This window comes from Oryzias melastigma, linkage group LG14, assembly GCF_002922805.2.
Source record: "Oryzias melastigma strain HK-1 linkage group LG14, ASM292280v2, whole genome shotgun sequence".
NCBI classification, from domain to species: Eukaryota; Metazoa; Chordata; class Actinopteri; order Beloniformes; family Adrianichthyidae; genus Oryzias; species Oryzias melastigma.
The window spans coordinates 7100060-7121462 of record NC_050525.1 but is presented as its reverse complement, the minus strand read 5'-3'; the positions used below and the strand labels follow the sequence as shown (position 1 = coordinate 7121462).

At 39.3% G+C, this 21403-nt stretch overlaps 2 protein-coding genes across 2 annotated transcripts in view; both read right to left on the bottom strand.

Moving 5' to 3' along the window:
- Positions 1–714: 714 nt before the first annotated feature.
- fez1 (fasciculation and elongation protein zeta 1 (zygin I)) lies at positions 715–17563 on the bottom strand. Its single transcript, XM_024261691.2, has 10 exons — positions 17271–17563; positions 14842–15193; positions 8619–8706; positions 6812–6898; positions 6367–6532; positions 4387–4700; positions 3852–3932; positions 1851–1926; positions 1708–1773; positions 715–1619 (listed from the first exon to the last, which is right to left on the bottom strand). The coding sequence occupies exons 2-10, from the start codon at positions 15162–15164 to the stop codon at positions 1603–1605; spliced, it is 1218 nt and encodes a 405-aa protein (XP_024117459.1). The 5' UTR covers positions 15165–15193; positions 17271–17563; the 3' UTR covers positions 715–1602.
- Positions 17564–19134: 1571 nt separating this feature from the next.
- Positions 19135–21403, bottom strand: part of cfap58 (cilia and flagella associated protein 58) — a 17218-nt gene continuing 14949 nt past the window's right edge. The window contains exons 17-18 of the mRNA XM_024261700.2: positions 20011–20135; positions 19135–19608 (exon numbers count right to left, since the gene is read on the bottom strand). Of these exons, the coding sequence (XP_024117468.1) occupies positions 19485–19608; positions 20011–20135 (249 nt within the window). The 3' untranslated portion in view covers positions 19135–19484. The remainder of the gene's footprint in view (positions 19609–20010; positions 20136–21403) is intronic.

Below are 21403 nucleotides of genomic sequence, written 5' to 3'. Positions count from 1 at the left end.
AAGGCCAAAGGGGATCCAACTGAGGACTAGCAAGGTCATAAGTTTGCCAATGGGTGAATGTTTATCTATAAGATTAGCAGACAAAAAAAAAAGTAATGTAATATAACCAACACATTCTCATACCCATGTCGTCACATTTTGAAGTTTGGTTAAGGACATCTCTGCGTTACTTTTTGATGTTTTGAGTGTCTCCAACTCATCGTTTTTTGGCATAGTGGCTGTTCGTAAATTGAAGGGTCCGCAACCCTTGGGACGTGGTACCGAATGCAGTACCAGGCGCAGAAGGGTTCACAGTCCAGTCAGTGTCTAGTACTGCATTGTAATGGTACCCAAACCCAGTAACAGTACCCTAACCCTAACCGGAAGCATTACCACATGCGGTGCCGGACCTGAACCGGTAACAGACTGTACCAGGCGCAAACCGGGTCCAGACGCAAACTTGTACCTGGTTAGGGTACCGGTGTGCTTTTCATCCTGGTTCTGGACCAGTTCCAATTTGCAGTCTGGAGGTTCAGCACTTCAAAAAACGCAGGCTGGGGACACCAAAATGTCAGTTTTTGACACAAAGGGGTTCTTAACCAAACGTCAATATGTGATGAGTTGGGAGTGAGAATGTTCTGTAAAAACATACATTTTAATTAAATTAACCTAAAAAAAGGACTGGAATCAGAAAATCTTTTTAAAAAATAAGAACATAAGGAACTTATAAGGAACTCGTAAGGATTTAATGTTTTATTAGAATTTGCACATTCACTTACATGGAGCAAAGAAAGTCATAAATAGGCTAATGTGTAAATGCAGTCACCTGACAGGAAAGAGCTTCTCTCACTAGGAGATGATATGATGGAAGACTCAATGATACAACTACAGACTGCTCAGGTGGAACATAATCCAAAGCGTTTGCTATGATCAAGCTCTACATGAATGTGACAAGAGTGAGAAACAAAGATTTGGACAAAAAAGGCTGAAGAGCACTGGATTTGGAGATGTTGAAAGAAGCTTTGGAATGCACTGAACTGCTCCTGCTGAAGGAGTGTGCTTGTTTGCATTCTAGTGAAGCTACAGTACTCAGTTGGCAGAAAAAGGTCCATGGCTTTTAGATCTGAAGAAATCACTGGAACAAAACTGGAAAATGTGGATCATAGTTCGTTTGCACCAGTGAAAAAAGTCATCGGCTCTCCGGTGGGTTCTGGTAGTGGAGCATGGCAAACGGGTGGAGGCCTGGTCACGTGCGACATTGAAACTTGGCTGCTATGAGACATAAGATGAAAGACACTGAAGCAGTGAGAACACTGCATCCCTGTACCACACTGATCTTGAGATTGTTGCTGTACTCATGCTCCAGTAGTGAAGTCCTGTAAATGTGAGCCGTCCCACTTGTTCTGTGTTTGGCTTGAAACCATTAAGCATGAAGGGAGGAGGTGCGCTCAGCGAGAGGCAGTAGTTGTGGTCTAGTTAAACAAGATCATGTTGGCGATGAGGATTCATGGTTGATAATAATGAAAAATGGGGGCTCATGCATGTTGGGCCAGAGGAGAAAAGCTTGGAGAAGCCTGGGAAAGGATTCCTCCGTCACACTTCTGCCTGTGGCCTGGTGCTGCTTTAGGTTGGACACAAGACTGAAAAGGAAGAAAACAGGAATAAGCAAAGAAAAACAGCTGAATCCAATTTGTCCAAAAACGTTACATGTAGAGTTCTTGTGTTTACCTTTTAAAATGTAGTCAGTCAGCAGTGTAGGCACCTTCTCACTGTCCTCCTTTATGGCATACAGAACTAAAACACACAGAAAGGTCTTTATTCATTCATTTATCATTTCATTTGAATTAAGATGTGTCTGTGTTTACACCTACTTTTAGTGAGCATCTGCAGGTCATCAACAGATGGTGGGGTACCTTTCTTCTCATATGGGATGACAGTGTTTAGATACTGAAACAGATTCAAGGTTCAGATTATTTCATAGAAATGTTCCAACATCATCATGATTTTTTTTTTCATCTGTTGTAAGGTTATGCTTGTGATGTGGAAAGGCAGTTTGAAAGTTGTCTGTAAAAAACAAAACATGTTTTAAAAACTAAGGCTTCTCTATTACTGTAGGAAGAGTGATGCTAAATGTGAGATGAGGCAGACAGAGTCTGAAACCACATTCTTAATTATGAAACAATAAATATTTCAATTTCCAACAACACAGCAGCCGTAGTCATCCGCATAGAAGCTAACTCGTTAGCAGATAGCATATTATCTTATCTGACCTCCAACGCCAAACAATTCAGTTGGTTAGTTGAGTCTTAATATTTTTATTTGGTCGACCAAAGGAAGTGGGGGCGGGATTTACCAGATGTAGGGAGGTGGAAGGCCCCGCCCTGATGAGCGTCTGACAATTTGCATTTCAATTTTAATTTTGGCATAAAGCGCCACACATGCAAATGTGAATGCATTACATCAGGGGGTCTGGTTTACAAGTTGATTTAAGTAAATGTGGTATTTTACAATGAAATAGATTCTAAGTTACGTTAAAATGAATTTAAATCAAACCATGTATTGAAATGTCATTTTTATAAAATGAATTGGAAATTACAAAATGCATTGTCATTTGAATAATGACATTAAAAACCCATGACAATTTACAATGAAATAGATTTTGTTTTAATTTAATATTTAATTTTTAAAATTATCATACTGAGTTGTCATTTTTCATATTGAATAGTCAATTGCAAAATGCATTTTCTAATTCCATGATGAATTTGCAAATTGAATTGTCAACTGAGGAATGCACAATACTTTGAATTATGGCTAAAAAAAACCCTTCCATAGGTTAGCCTTTTTTTTCCACTTCACTAATCTTAGTTTGGGATTGTGAGGTGCTATAAACTGGCAGGAGAGAGTTTAAACGAAGGCATGCTGGGAAATTGGCAAAGCTAACTTCTGCAGCAATCGTCCCACCCACAAACCTGTTGAGAATTTCTAATTAACTCCTGCTGTGCTGCAGTAAATATGTCTTAAAAAAGACAGTTTTTTTTTGGTTTTTTTTTTTGATGGGGCTACAAACTGCATAATCATAATTAAAAGATCACTGAAAACAATTTTACAATAGATACAAAAATAGTTAGAGTGGAAGTTTGACACAAAACCTCTAATGTAGATAAAGCCAAAATAAAAATGTGTACTCATCATTTGAACATCATGCCATACATCTCATTAAAAACTGACTCCAGCTCCTCCAGGAGGTCTGAATAATATTCATAGTGGGAGTGTGTAAGAAATGGGAGAGATGTGTGGAAGACGGATTTACAAAATGATCAAACCTAACTAAATGATAAACATCTTAATGTGGTTTAGAGAGAAGTTATCACGCAGCTTGGATTGTGGTGGACTTTAACCCTTTAACTCCGGACCTAAAGTGTTTATGTTCTTTGGTTTACTGAAATGTTTTAATTACAAACACAATTCTGATGAATCTACTAGAATTATCATGTTAACAGTTGAAAAGTTACAATATCTTAAAGATTTTGTGTTTAAGCTTCACAGATGACGTCTCAGGTGTTAAAGGGTTAAAGATGGGGAAAGCAAGTTAACAAGAATTGTATCTTACTGAGTGCAAAGCTGGGAAAAGGTCTATATCCTCTCCCATGTCGTTAGAGTAAGGACATTTAGGTTTGATTATTTACTGCTGGAGCAAAGAGATTTTTGGCAGATCTTTGCTGGATGGACAGATGGATGGATGGATGGATGGATGGATGGATGGATGGATGGATGGATGGATGGATGGATGGATGGATGGATGGATGGACAGATGGATGGATGGATGGACAAATAGATGGATGGATTCTATCCCCTTGAGCCACAGAAATCACCTGCTTGTCATTTCCTGAGCTTCCGAATGTCTGTCTGATGCCCGTCTGCAGGATGTTGGACAATCCCTCCATGCTGAAGCGCTAAAGGTCACAAACACAGAAACATGGGAAACATTGTTAAAAGTAACTGACTCAGCTTCTTCACCACATCAGTTTCAAGTAACACAAATTTTCTTACATAAAACTGTTTTCACTTTAGGGAAGAGGTTTTGACTTTAGTTCCGGACAGAAAACATGAAGACAAGGTTCTACGTTTCCTTTGTTGTTTTACAGTAGTGCAGCATCAGGTATCAGCAAACAGACAGAGGAGTTGAACTGCATGGAAAATCCATTAGAGTCTGCTGTGAGTGGACTGGATTGGCTCTTCCTGAACAAAGACTTTCCTGGAAGATGTTTTAGCGGCTAATGGATCTGAGATCAATGATTCAGGTATTTCTGTTATCTCTTCTTTCTGTGATTTATTCAGATAAAACAGAAACTCTAAATTCATTCTTTTACGCAGTTTTACAAATACTAACATGAGCAGCACTCTCACCTTGACAGGCATGGTTCCCGTCTTTTCGGTGCGCCCCGTGACCCCTGAGTTGCCCCCGTTCGTGGTCACGGTCCCCCCTCCCTGCAGGCTCAGGGCCTTGTCCCGGCGCTTGCGCTTGTTGCTTTCTCGCTGCTCCTTCTGCCTGTTCTGAACCTCCATCAAGGCAGTGATGAAGGTGTTCTTCACCTCCTTCTCAAACTCCAGCTCGTCCCTCCGAGCCAGCTGGTTGACCAGCTCCTCGGAGTACTCGCGGATGGCTGCCTCCACTCGGTGCAGCAGCTCCACCAGCGCCGAGCTGGGCATCAAGCTCAGGCCTGGAGGACGCATGGAGGAGAGGAAGAGATCTTTAAAACCCAAATCCAATGTAACAAAGGGGACAGATAAAACAAATAAAACCACTAGAATGAACAAAAAAAACTTCAACATAAATATTCACTTCCTTGTTGTACTGTATATTTTTAATAGAGTGTAATACACAACTATAACTACAGTCTCTGTCTATACTAAAACTTCAGAAATATTTATAAGAAAATTCTATCTGTGCCACTACATTGAGATTCAAATGTGGTGGTTCAAATATGACTTTATATTTAGATTTAAATATAAGTTGATTTATTTCATTAGTAATAAAGTTTCTGTGAAACTCCGGATATTTTTTTGTGAAACACAACAGCAAAAGAAGTTAAACAAAGAAGCAAGAAATACATGCAAATTCAGCAAAGAACCTTTGATCAAACGCTAAGAAAAAAGTACACACGTGCACAGCCAAAAACACACACACATGTACACACCCACATGTACACACACACATGTACACACACACACCTGTTTACCAGAGACTGAAAAGGTCATTTGTTTGTAATGGAATGTTTTTTTTCCTCATAAATGTTTCATTGTTGTATTGTTTCAATGCTTGGACTTGTGCTGTTAATGTTGTGTTGTTTTGTTGTTAGTATTTGTGTTGTTTTGTTGTTAGGAGTTGTGTGGTGTTTTTTTTGTAAAAAGTTGTGTTGGTTTTTTTTTTTAGAAGTTGTGCTTTTTGTTCTTGGGAGTTGTGTTGTCTTATTGTTAAAAGTTGTGTTGTTTTGTTGTTAGGCGTTGTGTTCTTTTGATCTTAGGATTTGTGTTGTTTTGTTGTTGAAACTTTAATCGAAGCAAAAGTTGAACTCAACAAACCGCTGGATGTGAACTCTGACCCGATTCTGAGCTGCACTCGAGCACAATTCCCTTGAAATGCGACCTTTACAGTCTCTCAGAACGATTATGTGGCCTTAAACTTGTTCCTGAACTGTGATGTAGCACTGATTCAGCTCAAACTACTGATCTGCATTAACTTTTGAGGATGATTTTTACTTATTAATTTTTGAATTATCACAATTCTTTGAATACAATCTGCGCAAATTGTCTTTTTAAATGAGAATATTTAGATTATTGTTACTGTTTAAAATCAATGATTTGTCTGTAGATGTTTTGAAATTTGATTACATCACTGATATTAATGATCCTTTATAACCTGAATCTGTTATTGTAGAGTATAAATATTTCATATTAAGTCCTGAACCCGATATTGATAATTCATGTAGAGAAAATGGTATGGTCGAGTCGGGGTGGGATTATATAAGTTCACTTCCTTCCACTCCCTTTCAAGCGATCAACTTGTGATTCATTAAGTGATGTTATGTATGTATTATGGCCTGGTTGCTTGAAAGAAACCATTTCATTTCATTCATTCATTCATTCATTCATTCATTCACCTTCATCCTCTGAGGATTCCTGCAACAGTTCCTCAGAAGAACTCTAGAATCCCCTGAAGTTCTTTCTGCTTTTCCTAAACAACATTTATTTCTGTGCTTCCAGTCAGTATTTCTCATCCCCACACAAAACAGTGAAAAGTGATTCGTTCTGATGAACAAAGCTGTGTTGTCTTTATGGTGGAGATGTTGATTGAGGAGAAGAAAACAGGTGCTGCCGTGGCTCTACCTTCGTAGGAGCAGTTGTTGTTGGAGGCCTGTGACAGCTGCCTGATCTCCTCCAGCAGGGAGGGGTTGGTTCTGGAGGAGCAGTGGCTGCTCTCCTCTTCATCCTCCTCCTCAGTTTCACCAGGATCAGGAGAGTTTTCCATCATCTCAACGATTTCCTCGATGACCTAAAGGAGACATTAAGGCAGGCATTGGAGAGGTCGCTGGAGACCAGAGGAGTCTGTGGAGCATCTTCTCCAGCTGGTCTGGTCCTTCCTCTGAATACGTTTGGTGTTATGAAAGAACGAATTGAGTCTTTAATACTCTCTTTATCTTGACTAAAGATGTGATTCGATCCTTCATGAAGACTCTGAGGGGCAGTGGGGACGAACTCCCACACCTTCTAAAATCTAACCGGTTCGATTTTCCTGATGAAAACAGAACATCTCATGTGTCTTGACACACACCTGATCTGCTGTGATGAGCGGCTCATCGTTCAGGCAGTTGGCGTTGTCGTTCTTCTCGTTCATCTCCTCCTCGTCTTTTTCACAAATCTGCAATTGAGTCAGAATACGAACTCAGCAGCTTTAATCTTAACGTGGCTTCACAGCAAAATGGTCATTTAACAGAAGAAATATTAATGTCTCATTAAACAAACATATACTTTTTGGTGATTGAATCCTGAAAGAGTTGTTTTTAAAAGTGGTGAATGTGCGTCAAGCTACACAAACGGTGTTGGCAAGGATTTTAAGATTACATTTAGATGGAGAGAGAAGAATATCAGACTAAACATCTCTAAAAGCTCTTGGGAGGAGAAGCTAAAGGTAACTCTGCTCCCCAGGGGGACTCCAAACAAAGCTTGGGCCATAAAATGGCTGCTGTCTGGTTGCATTTATTCAAGAGAGGAGGAGGGATCTCCCCAGACTGTCGGAGCTGTCGGGTAGGTCAGGCATGTCTTACTGTGACGCTGGGAGCTCGTCTCCGGATAAATAAGCCAACTTCCACCACAAAGTCGAAAGATTTCAAACAAGATGTCCATAATTTAGACAGTGTCTTTGTTAGAGGGTAACCAAACACTAAATCAACTTTTTTGTCTGTAGACCTCTATAAATGCGGCTTTAAAAGTGCTGTTAAAAGTGCCAAATGTTTGACAAATTAAAATAAACTTGTTCAATTCATGAAAATATAGCCAAAAACTGTGTGTGTGCTGCCCCCAACAGGTTGAAAAGAGGTATAACAGTTGAATTTTGTGGTTGGTCAACTGGTGTAAGTCCCAGAAGTTTCACGTCATCATGTTCTGCAGATCCAGTATAAAAGCTCCGCCCACCTTTGATTCTGTAACGGTCGGACATTAGCGAGTTAGCTTTAGCATGGCTTGTAGGTGTTTTGCCTTCAGTTATCAAAAATCTACGACTGGCTTACCCAACTTTCCAGTGGAATAGGAAGTTGAGTATAATTGACCTTGAATCCAGAATACTCCATTCTGGTGATGGATTTGTAATAAAGATTTCACTTATGATTGCTTGTTTAATGTGTTAGCTTTTATTAGCTATGAAGCTAGTGGCATTTTACCACTCTCAGACACGCAAACCCTCCCCACTGTCGGGTATTGCAAAAGCAGCTTGAGCCTCGAAGCGAAAAGATTTTGGACTATTAGCGCCAGCCTCAGGAGAAGAGGGAGGAGATAAATCATCAACATCCTCAGAAAGTTCTGTGGAGAAACGTGCGTCACTTCGCCCGGTACCACTCTCCATATTTTATTGTTTTTTTTAATTGAACACAACAACGAAAAACCACTGTTCATATTGATCCAGAATACGCTACATAAAGCTAACCTAACTGTCAATCATAGATCCAAGCCACACCGCTGGCGCTCAGTCCGGCTCCACTAGCCACACCCCCTTCTTTGGGGCATTTTTTAAATCTTGGCTGAAAATGGAGTCAGCCTCCAACTGTCCTGTTTGGTTACCCTTTAAATTATGTTTGATTTTACCAAACAATGTGCGTTGGTGTGTGCACACTCTATAGTCCTTAGTTTGTTTTTATGCCTGCATGATTAATGCATAAAACAAAATGAAAATCAGATTTTTTTATTCTGTAACTGAGAAAAATAATGCTATTTTTATTAGTTCTCAAGAAAGTTTGTTGTTCTGAGCAGAATATGAAGCATGAGTGGATTTTAAGACTCAATCATTTCTAAATCACCAGAGTAAAGAAAGAAGAATCAAATGTAAACACTCGAGTAGATGGTTGAATTCTTTTTTGAATGTGTACCTCACGGTCTGAAAGGTTGCCGTTGAGTCCCTCAGAGTTGGTGGCGTCCCAGGTGGAGATGTAGTTGTCGGTTAACGCGTCCCACACACTGAAAAACACCACAAATGTGCATCCATGTCAGCGGACAACATCCACGAACAAAAGACTCACAAAAAAAAACATTTCCTTCCAGCAGCTCCACAGATTTCCAGTTACTCAAACAGACAACATTTCCGTGTTTCAAGGAAACAAAGAATCCAGAATGCTCTTGTTGACAGGACTCCATGGCAGGTCTGAAAAGGTTTCTTACATCATTATTTACAAATGTCTCTGACTGCAACTCCGACCAGTGACCATCTGCGAATGAATGACAAGCCTGGAGAGAGTCTCCTTTGTCTCTGCGTGGGTTTCGTCCTGCTTTGTCTCGGCTCCATCCACCATCACACAGACGACCCATTCACAATGCGGTTTACCTCACCAGTCAGGCCTGCAGGCCCAAACTACAAAATAAATGTCTGAAACCACCAAACCCTGAATTATCAAAATCGGATGGCTACTTTTTAATACAGCATTTACTGTATATGAAATAAAAAGTGAAAAAGACAATTGTGAGAACAGAACATTACACTGCAAACTATTGAATACTTGAAAAGATTTCAAACCTTGTTTTTAAATAAGATATCTAAAGTTGTTTTACTTCAGCTTTGCTCAACACCCTTCCAAGCTTTTCTCAAAATCAGCACAGTGGATCTGTTTCTAGAGCTGAGAAATAAGGAAATTATGATTAAAATGAGTCAAAATCCTTTTGCTCCAAACTATTGACAGTAGAAATTATTGATTTAAGACTCCAGAAACTTGTACTAAGATGATATTTTCATTTATTTCACATTTTGTTCTATATGAGTCATTTCCAAATCTTAGTGCTGGTCATTTTATTTTAACTCACAAACCAACCAACACGTGCGTTTTTTAAGTCGTTTAGGTTAGTGTTATTTAAGGCCTGAAACAGAGACAGACTGTTAATCTTTAATGTTTTGACTTAACGTGTGTTTGGTCATCATGTAGATCAGGGTTCTCAAACTCAATTTACTTTGGGGGCACTGAAGGCGGAGTCTGGCTGTGGCCGGAGAGTATGGGGTTCCATTTGTTCCAAAAATATGTTTTGGGGCCACTGTCTATGTCCTTAGTCCATCATCTATGTCTTTGGTCCATCGTCTATGTCTTTGGTCCATCGCTTATGTCTTTGGTCCATCGTCTATGTCTTTGGCCCATTGCCTATGTCTTTGGTCCATCGCCTATGTCTTTGGTCCATCGCCAATCTCTTTGGTCCATCGCCTATGTCTTTGTTCCATCGTCTATGTCTTTGGTCCATCATCTATGTCTTTGGTCCATCGCCTATGTCTTTGGTCCATCGTCTATGTCTTTGGTCCATCGCCTATGTCTTTGGTCCATCGTCTATGTCTTTGGTCCATCGCCTATGTCTTTGGTCCATCGTCTATGTCTTTGGTCCATCGCCTATGTCTTTGGTCCATCGTCTATGTCTTTGGTCCATCGCCTATGTCTTTGGTCCATCGTCTATGTCTTTGGTCCATCGCCTATGTCTTTGGTCCATCGTCTATGTCTTTGGTCCATCGCCTATGTCTTTGGTCCATCGTCTATGTCTTTGGTCCATCGCCTATGTCTTTGGTCCATCGTCTATGTCTTTGGTCCATCGCCTATGTCTTTGGTCCATCGTCTATGTCTTTGGTCCATCGCCTATGTCTTTGGTCCATCGTCTATGTCTTTGGTCCATCGCCTATGTCTTTGGTCCATCGTCTATGTCTTTGGTCCATCGCCTATGTCTTTGGTCCATCGTCTATGTCTTTGGTCCATCGCCTATGTCTTTGGTCCATCGTCTATGTCTTTGGTCCATCGCCTATGTCTTTGGTCCATCGTCTATGTCTTTGGTCCATCGCCTATGTCTTTGGTCCATCGTCTATCTCTTTGGTCCATCGTCTATGTCTTTGGTCCATCGTCTGTGTCTTTGGTCCATCGCCTATGTCCTTAGTCCATCGTCTATGTCTTTGGTCCATCGCCTATGTCCTTAGTCCATCGCCTATCTCTTTGGTCCATCGTCTATGTCTTTGGTCCATCGTCTATGTCTTTGGTCCATCGCCTATGTCCTTAGTCCATCGCCTATCTCTTTGGTCCATCGTCTATCTCTTTGGTCCATCGCCTATGTCCTTAGTCCATCGTCTATGTCTTTGGTCCATCGCCTATGTCTTTGGTCCATCGTCTATGTCTTTGGTCCATCGCCCATGTCTTTGGTCCATCGTTTATGTCAGGGGTTTGCAGTGTAAGACTGCTGAAGACAAAGATTGGAAAAGGAACAAAAAAAGAAAAAAAAAGAAAATAGCATTTTTTTTAAGGAAAGATTACTTAATTAGCATTTATTTAATTTAGATTATTTAAATGTATAAATTGATGTCTGAGGTTTACATAGATGATAAACTATGTAGGTTTTTACATCCTGTTGACCTGAAGACGTCTTGTTTGTTCAACTCTACCTCCAGAATGAACAGATTTTATATGCAAAGCAAAACTTTGGTAAAAAGTTTGATCTTTTATGAGTTAAAAGCAAATATTATCTTGTGCTGAACAACATGGTTACTAGCTGCTTAGATACGTTTTGAAAATAAGTTATTTGATCTTCTGTGAAATCACATTTGAGAGATGCTAGTAGAGCGTGGACATGCTGAAGATACTACTTAGTAGACATTGACCTTTCATGTTAAGGAGGGGGCCGCAAATGGCCCGCGGGCCGCCAGTTTGAGACCCCTGATGTGGAGGTTTGTATGGATCTGTTCAGTCACAGAGCAGAAAGGAGATTATTTTAACATATATGTTTTAGAAGTGCGTTAAATAGTGTTTTTTACAGGTCGATTTCAGTGAGCGGACTTGGATGCTGGTTTCCAGCCTGTCATTGTGCACGAGTGACATGAGGTTCTGTCATTTCACCTGTGAGTAGCAGGGCCGACCACACACTAACAGCCTCCCTCGGTTTAACGCTTTCCTTCCATCAGTCTGCTGCGCTCTGCCACGTCTCATAGCACGCAGCTGCAGGGATTAAGTCCAAATGCTCAACAGTGTTTTCAACCACATATCGGATTATAGTCGACGTTTCCAGTGAGGTTTTCAGTCATGTTGACATATTTGTTGTTTGCCAAAACACAACACCATGTTTCTGACGGTGTCAAGAACAGCAGCTCTGCCTCCTGGTCTATTTATAGCTGCTTACAGTCTGTGTTTGCTGCTCTCACCAGACAGTGAATGAGATCCTCAGATTCCACCAGTCTGACTCAAAGATAAATACCTGGTACTGATCAGTGCAGAGGAAGTTTTCCAGATTCATTGTATTTCTTCAAGAATGAATATCAAATCCATTCACATTTTAGTTTGATAAAGTTCAGCTCACTGTTATTTCTCCACATCAGAACAATCCATCATCAGAACATTCTACCACACTGTAAGGTCACAACTTTGATAAATTCAAAGCGTTTCCACACATTAGACTGGAATCAGTTTTGCTGCTTGTGTGTTTTTTACATTATAGTAAAATAAACCTGCTACGCTTCAATCCAAACGGTATTTTCCAACATCCATTTGATTATTGATATTTTTAATTTTGAAACTATTTTCTATAGGCTGATTCGATTCTGCCTCACACAGGTTGGATTGTCGGAGAATAAATCGATTCATCATTACACCCCTAAAAGAAACAGAAAACTCTTTTCACCAACATGGATTTTTATTAAACTATTTAAAAAAACCCCTCTATCAAACAATCCTCCCTGTCAGGATGTGTTAAGCTGAATTCTATGCAGAGACGTCTCTGTTGGAGCCACAAACACACACACCAAAAAGGGCTTGGCAGTCAGCTGGTGGAGCAGCAGCCACTGACACTCCGCCAACAACAACTGAGGCATGAAAAACTGCACGCTGAATTATTCAGGGTTCAGCCTGGCTGAGAGGAACGCAGGGATATGCAATCGACGAGTCGTGGATTTATACCCAGTAATATGATGCTTTAAAACCTTTAACACCGGAGCTCACATTCTAAAGGAGAAAAGCAACTATTTTGGAGTTTAGCATTTTAGTTTTATGCTCGCTGTTATGGCTAATTTGTGTTTTTTTTTTTTCAGTTTTTTTAGGCTAATTTGGAGTTTTGATGATATTTTAACTTTCTATCAGCTTCAGTGATTTAAACTACTTTATTTTTATTTTTTAATTATATTTTGTAAATGTTTTTTTCTAATATTTTTTCTGTTTCTCTAATTATTTAGAAATTATTTTGATTATTCTTTCTCAGAATATAATTCCTTTTCTTTTTCTCTGTTTAATTTTTGTTTTCTGTGCACTCTAGCATATAATTTTTTTTTTTTTATTTTTTTTTTTGTTGGTGTGTTTTTTTCCACTTCATGCAATGTTTTCTTCTGTCTGGTGTAAATGTATTCTTTGCTAATTTCACCAGCATTTGCCCTTCACTTCCACACAACTTCTGTAAGAAACACACAAAAAAACTGACAAAAACTGAGTCAATCGAGAAGAAAATGTTTCCCTTAAATCTCTCCATGCGTCATGGTGTGTTTCTGCTCATTCTGTCTGATCTTCTTAGAGGAAACACAACATTCAGCTTTGAAAATCTGTTTTCAAAACATTTATATTTTAAATTAGTGTTTTTTTACACTTTTAAATAAAAAAGTATTCATAAATTGCTTATCTTATATATATAGCTGACAGTATAAATATTTAAATGAAATGTTTTAGTATTTCATCCTTTTTTATTATTAAAAGGTTTGGCTGAGACTGACACAACCTTCCAGCCAGTACATTGGCTGATGATCATCCCATAGACAGATCATTAGGAAGTTACTGTTTCGTTGGTGAAATGTTACCTGACCTTTCAGGACCTGAACACACGCTTCATTAAAGAACCAGAAGTAAAGAGGGCTTTGTGATTTTGGTTCCTACTGCGCTCCTCGGATCCTAAACGTGGACATGTGCTTAAAGAACAGATGATGCTACACTGGAGTGAATATCCTCCACTGTGTGTTTACAGCAGCATCTACACAGGAATACGTCTATCTCCCATTATCTTCAGGGAGTCAGGAGGATGTTTATCTCAAAGCCTGGATCAGGGAACCAGTTCATAATGGGAAACAACTGGAACACAGAGCGGTGCTGTTGGATTCACTTTGACCAAAGAAGAACTTAAAGAGAATATTTTACAGGAAGTGGAAACATTCCAGACTAGGGCTGATTAGTCGACCAATCGACGACTAATCGACTATTAAAATAGTCGGCGACAAATTTAATAGTCGATTAGTTGTTATTTTATATTATATGGAGTCAGAGTGTAGTAAAGTTGAAAGTTATAATGGCTTTATGCTAGCTTTTTGGACTATTTTGGCATTTATTAAGGTCATTTAGGCTTTTTTTGTCAATATTTCAGCTACATGCTAGATATTTTGGCTAATGTAGGATTTTTTTCAGTTTTTAGGCTAATTTGAAGTTTAACTAATATTTCAGCATCATGCAAGCAATTTTGGCTAATTTAGGCATTTTTTTTTTGTTTTTTAGACTATTTTGGAGTTTAGCTATTTTTTCAGCTACATGCTAACTGTTTTGGCTAATTTAGGATTTTTTCAGTGTTTTTAGGCTAATTTGCAGCTTAGCTAATATTTCAGCTACACGCTATAGCTAATTTGTCTAATTTCGAATTTTTTCAGTTTTTTAGGCTAATTTAGAGTTCAGCTAATATTTCAGCACCGTGCTAGCTATGTTGGCTAATTTAGGCTTTTTTCTTTTCTTTAGGCTAATTAATAGTTTAGCTAATTTTTCAGCATCATGCTAGCTGTTTTGGCTAAATTGGGCTTTTTTTCGGTTTTTCGGGCTAATTTGGCATTCAGCTAATATTTTAGCTGGCTATCAGCTCCAGTGTTTTTAGCTATCAGTTTCAGCATCTTCAGCTATCAGCACTAGCATGTTCAACAGCCAAATTCAGCTTACAGCATTCACACTAGCATTATAACAGCTAATGTTATATATATAGTTTTAGTTAGTTTAAAGCTAATGATGGTTAAGGTGTGTTTTTACGTTCAGTTTGCACATGACCCGTCTGAGAAAAACTAATCTGTTATTGGTTGACTATTAAAATAATCGTTTGTGGCAGCACTGTTCCAGACATTAGGCTAAGAAAACTCACTCTTCATCCTGCAGGCGCTCTTCATCCTCTTGGTTGTGGGACTGGCTGCGTATGGGCGCCAGGCCTTCAGTCTTGGTGTTGTAGTTGTGGAAACAGACATTGAGCTTCTCATCGAACTCGTTCACCAGGTCCTCCATGGACTTGAAGCTCATCATCTCAGAGAAGTTTTCCAGCTCAGAGAAGTCCTCTCGGGTGATGGAGGCAAGCGGGACCGTGGTGGTGGAGAAAGAGGAGTGGCTGAGAGCCGGATGGTCCAGATCCTCCATCCGACACGGCCGAAGGTCCTCAAACTCCTCATCCAAGCACACTAAAGGGGCTTCCATGGCGTCCCCGTCAGGCTGCTCTGGGAGCCCTACACAGCAGAGAGACAGCGTTAACACAACGCCACTTCTGTACGGTACATGAAAAAAAACATTTTGGACTTTTATTACTCTTTGAGAAATTCTCCACTGACTCTATTCAAAGCACTGCCATTTTTTTTTTTTTTCTAATTCCTGCTCACCTCACCTCATGAAGGGGCTCCATCGTGCTCAGACAATGAGCTGGAGGTGGACCCAGCAGAAGGGGAGCAGGTCCCAGAGGGAACCCCTCCAGTTGGCTTCACTGGTAAACTGCAGTTAATTAGCTACACCAGCTGAGATTTAACTGATGAGGTGTCGAGAGCTGGTTCAGACCTTCTGAAGGTCATAAATGACCTCAAGGCGGGCTCTGTGCTCTTAACTTCCATGCCTGGTTATATTGTGAGTTAAATAATTTCTCCCTTCAGGTTTCCTACCTAACCTGATGTTTAAGACATTTTTCTAAAAAAAATGGTGGATTCATGAAGAACATCTGAAGCTGTTTCTGAATTCCTTCCCTACTCACAATATGGTGGATTTGCCATTTTCTAGTCCTTTCTGAATCTTTTTTTTTTTTTACACAGAAAACTGAAGTTTACAATGTTTATAGCAGTTGTATAAAATGTTCAAGTTACAATTTAAATGATCACAGATAAAATCTAAATAACAATTATTCTTTTCTGAATCTACTATTCCAAAATCGAGTGCACTAGAAATTTCCCAGAAATCTTTGCAGAAAACCAGCACGCACCCATTGATATATATTTTAACACATCAATGCTACATTAGCAAATATAGACTCCAATGCATTGCGCTCAAACAATTTTAGCAAAAAAAAAAAACATTTTCCTCATCAGGACACAGTGAAGTCACACGTAAACAGCATAAAATGCTCGTAATGGTTAGATTTACACTTTGTGAAATTGATGACGTCATATCTGGCGTTAAAAAAAACGAAGAAAAAAAACTGCTCATTATTCAGGATTATTACCATAAAATGTGAAGTTATAGTTTCAAACAAAGTTTGATTCCATTTAAAGCAGAATTTACTAAATATGTTGTGTATTAGTGTTGTTATAGTTGGGTAGTCACATGACCGTTATTATTTAAAAATAAGGTTTTCCTGTCAAACGCTGGAAGGGAAAAATCCTGGAGGAACTTTGCACATCGACCTCTTTTGGTGCAGTCTTTGCTCCGGCTGCACCCTGCCCTGAGTGGGTAAGCAGCACAGGAGTGGGTTTAAAAACATGCTTGTGCAAGCCTCCTCTTCCTCATCACTTCACTCAGCAAAGTGCTGCTGCGTCTGCAGTTGGATATCGTCTTTCAGTCTCATCCTTTCTACGTCTGTCTGCTCCCTACGCTGCTTCCTTCCTTCCTCCTCATCTTCATTTTCCACATTCTTTGATTCAGAGCAGCTAAGAAATACATCACTTAGTCCTGCTATAGTTTGCCATCTGAGCCAATTATTGTCATATTTTTGCCTAGAAGGAGAACAGAAAAGGAAAAACCGGTGCTGTGTTTCATGAATTTTGACCAAAAAAAAAAAACGAAAAAAAAAAACATGAACCCACTTTCATTACAGCCATTTCCCAGCATGCCTGTTCAAACGTACAGTTCTTCCCTACATGGAGGTGTCACTTGAACCTTTTTTTGGGCCTACAGCTCTTCTGTATTTTTGCCCATAGTGGTTCCAGTCGTCTATTGTCATTTATACATGTTTGTTATCTGCTTTCCTCAGAAAAATGTATCATGTTAGTTGGCTGTACTGAGCTTTATCCTGAGGAATGAATTAGTCAGGTTACCGTCAGTATGAGGGTCTGACCTAATGCTAGTTTAATAGCAAGAGTTTCACCTCATGACAGACAGCAGCTGGGATTTCACCTCACATAAATGTGTGGCCTTAAATCAATATTCAAAGAGCAGAGGTAGAAATGGGAGCCAGAAGAAGGGGGTGGGGGAGGGAGAGGAGTGGCAAGGAGAGAGATGGAGGAAACCATGGTTACAAGGAGAGGATGACGGCAGGATGATGGGGGGAGTCGGCGCTCGATGACTGGCTGCTGGGATGATGGGAATAGAATTAAAGCTGATTACCTGCAATAGACGAAGCTTCTCAGATGAAGAGGATCTGAGTCTTTCCGAGAGGGAATAACTGGTGATGAGCAGCAGGACTCACACTCATTCCGAAACAAATCAGAGAGGTAAAGATGGCAGCGTGTGGACAGCTCAGGACTCTGGATCCCTTCCCTCCGTCCTCCCACAGACCGCTATTTTCCAGTCCAGCTCACACTGAGCCTGCGCACTGCTGGGCCTCTGACGACATCCACTCACCCCTCCCTGCATGCTTTCGTCTCTGCGCACTCTCTTTCTCCCTTTGTCCCGGCTTCACCAATGCTCCCATTCAGCCCCTGATATTGATGAGGAGAGGAGGAGGAGGAGGAGGAGGAGGAGGAGGAGGAGGAGGAGCCGTGGTTTGGGGGAAGGAGAGTGTGTTTACAGCAAAGTAGCACAATGTGCCTCCTTTTGTTGTCTGCACAGTCCTGCAGCTCTAGATTAGCACCGAGTGGTAACCAGGCTTAATGTTATGTAATTCATGTAAAACACAGAAACAGGCTCAAGACATCAACATACTGAACTATTTTCATCTGAGCTGATGAGAGGTCACAAGGTCTCCCTTCTGTAAAAACTATTGATCAGCAGCACTTAAAAAAAACAAAAACATGTTTATCACCAGATGATGTCAACACAAGATCGTGAAATTAGAAAGAAAAATAACAATAAATTGGGTGAAAAAATGTCCATTGTCTGTATAGACTCATTAAACCAGGTTGACTCCATCTTTTTTTTTTAAGATAGTCAACATGACTTGGTTTATTTTTTACTTCAGTATTTATAAAAGATAAACAAAGTCCACTCAACTAGTTTTTGTCAACTACTTTGCATTAATGTCCACAGTCCCCGTTTGATGATCAGCCATCGCTCTATTCTTTTCTTCAGCTGGACTTTTAAAGCAAAATCTAATTTTGATGAAACAGCTAGCATAATGCTAAAATATTAGCTAAACTCCAAATTTCCCTAAAACCTTTAAAGCAAAGTCTTATTTTGACAAAACAGCTAGCATAATGCTAAAATATTAGCTAAACTCCAAATTTGCCTAAAAACCTTTAAAGCAAAGTCTTATTTTGACAAAACAGCTAGCATAATGCTAAAATATTAGCTAAACAGACTGCATATTGCCCCCGGGCCACAGGTTTATTCCAGAACAGAAATCTCCGGTAGACGCCGGTCTGAATAAAGACCAAATACAAGGTTTAGGACAAAATCCGAAACAAATTAAGAGTCACTCTGGAACAAATCATTTTTCAGTCTGAATTCACCCTAAATTGCATTAGATGTTGATGTGTTATTGGTGAAAGGATGTGGGGCTAGTTGTTGTAATTTTTGCAATGTTTGTTAAGACGAGAGTCTTCATGCTAACAGGTGGATTGTTGTGTGGCTTTGTTAGCTCATCAGTCTGGGGATTGTGGGCTGTGGAATTTAACAATGATGGTGGAGGGAAAGAAGGACGTACCTGGTTGTTGTACTTTGTATCTTGTTGGCTTCTGCATTGTAAAAGGACGGCTGGCAGAGATGCTCTTGGGTTTTTTGTTTTAATTTGTTAGCTTGGGTACACAATGTAAATATAATGCTGCACAATAGATCAACAACACCTTGTGCAATCACCAACTGTTATTTGTCATCACGGTACAGCTTATTTACTGGTAAAGTAAAAAGTGCAATGAAGAAAAACTATTCTGAGGGGTTCAAACTTTACCAAAAGTTCCTTTGGTAGCTGTAATTGAGTAAATGTACTTGGTTACTTACTAATAACCTCTGCACTGACGTGTCTGTTCAAACATTTATGCTATTTTAAAATCCAGGAATTATTATATTTAACTAAATGATAATTACAAAGAAATCATGACTGACAGACAATAAATCATTTATTCACAGTAAAAGTGGATTTTTACCAAAGCTGAAGTGGTGAAAATGTTTTTCTTCTGATAATATTTGTACATTTGCAATTAGATTGAATTACTTTAACAAACAATCATACTGTGGAGAAATATTAAATGAAAAAAATATTTAAATAATACTTACTGGATGTTTTTTGCTTTAAACGGTATAGAAAATCAAAGGAAAATGATTTTTACTTGAGATAACAAGTGATCTACGGAATCGTTTGTGTTGAGTTATTTGGAAGAATTTCCTCTCTGCAGATGCAGCAGCATTAGATCCGCTCCTCCTCAGACCTTCAGCTTCGAATGCTCACAGAGGCTGTAACGGTTTCACAGGGTTGTCGAGCCTGAAGCCTCCTCCGGTAAAGTGCGTTCTGCTGCTCAGCTGAGGCAGTGGTTCCAGCTGCTCCAGCTTGGGTCTGGCTCTTTGTTCACTTGTAAAACACACAGAACAGAAAGGTCCTCATTTCAGCTGCAAACCCATTCCTACTGTACACTAGGAGCTGTTTGCAGCAAAAACAATCATTCAGTTCAACATACAGTTTCTTATAATGCAGCCAAAAGCACTTCAGATTTAGAACAATCTTAAAAGAATATTTTTGTTTTTTTTAACTTTGTGGGACATTTGTTAGATGTAAAAGGGGGTTTGATGATCTCGACACCCCAGTGGCTAAAAGTCAGATTTGCATGCTGACTTCATAATAGCATATTGTACTATTTATTACATTTTTCTTTTCAGATTTTCCATCAATTAGCTGTTATGCGTTATGTGTTCATATTGCTTGATGACATGTTGTACATGTCAGGAAGGTCAGCAGAGTCTGGACTGAACTCACCTGCAGAGTTTTTTCTGGCAGAGATACTTCTTCTTAACGTTTGCCAGCTCACTGGAGAGTCTTTGGTTCTCACTTTTGTACTCGTTCATCTCAGAGTCGAGCATCCTCAGTTCTGCTGTCAGAACCTGAGGAATAAAAGTAAATCCTAGTAGAAATCACGGAGTTGTTATGAAAAGATGCTGTACTTAAAGCCTTTGTTACATGCACCGATATGGGCCAACCTCCTCCTGCAGGTTTGTCCGGGGCCGTGGACGGTTGAATCTTAAACCTTCACACCAACTATTTTTCTACTTTTCTTTGTGGTTCTTGTCAATCTGACCTTGAAGTTCCTGCATCCTCTCAGTTTGTATCCTCCTTCATTTTCTAAGAACTGTTTCTGGATATTGTACGGTAATGTTTTCCCACTAGCTCTGTATAGTAACTGTGCAGTGTAAAAATCAACAAGATCATACAGTTTTAAAATTCTGGATTGATAAAATAAATTGTTAGTGTGATCAAGATAACCGGCTTTATGTATAATTCTGATGGCTCGTTTCTGAAGCATAAAGAGAGGATGTAGTGAACTCTTATAATTATTACCCCAAACTTCTATACAGTCTGTGAAATATGGTAATATTAAGGAGCAGTACAATAAATATCTACAATTGTATTCTAATATGTATTTTGATTTATTTATAATTGAAATACTTTTTGAAACTTTAGTTTGTATGTGTCTGATGTGTGTCTTCCAACTCAGTTTGTTATCAATAACAATCCCTAAGAATTTAATTTCTGTAACACTTTCGATTAAGTCATTATTAACTTTAATTGAGAGCTCTGTGTTGGCTTTGTAATTACCAAAAAAACACCACAACTTATCCCTTTTGCCTCTGATGTAAATTCATTCATCTTCACAAATTGTTTTCTTCCTGTTAAACAGCTTTTGACCCAACTTAGCGCTACTCCTCTGATCCTGTACACCTCCAGTTTGTCCAGTAGGATGTCATGATTCAGAGAGTCAAATGCTTTTTTTTAAGTCAATGAAGATTCCAGCTGCAGATTTCTTTTTATCCAGAGCGTTTGTGAATTCCTCTTCCTCAATGATAGCCATTGAGGTTGATCTGTTTTCTCTGAAACCATATTGGTTTTCATTTATTATGTTACATTTATCAATACATTTAGCTAATTTGTGATTGAATATCTTTTCTAGAATGTTTGAGAATTGTGGAAGGAGAGAAATAGGTCTATAGTTTGTAAACAGGTGTCTGTCTCCACTCTTATAGATAGGAATCACTTTTGCCATTTTCATTTGGTTTGGGAATCTCCCAGTTTGTAAAGATAAGTTACATATGTATGTAAGAGGCTTAGCAATACCACCTTTTTCACCACCGTCATATCGATATCATGACAATCT

Bases quoted from the DNA above. Each gene is read 5' to 3' on its own strand.
- fez1 (XM_024261691.2), bottom strand. From the start codon at position 15,164: ATGGAAGCCCCTTTAGTGTGCTTGGATGAGGAGTTTGAGGACCTTCGG. The intron at 6,899-8,618 runs GTACACATTCAA...ACTCAATTGCAG, and splicing joins GCAACCTTTCAGACCGTGAG to ATTTGTGAAAAAGACGAGGA. The intron at 6,533-6,811 runs GTGTGTGTCAAG...TGTCTCCTTTAG, and splicing joins CGCTCATCACAGCAGATCAG to GTCATCGAGGAAATCGTTGA.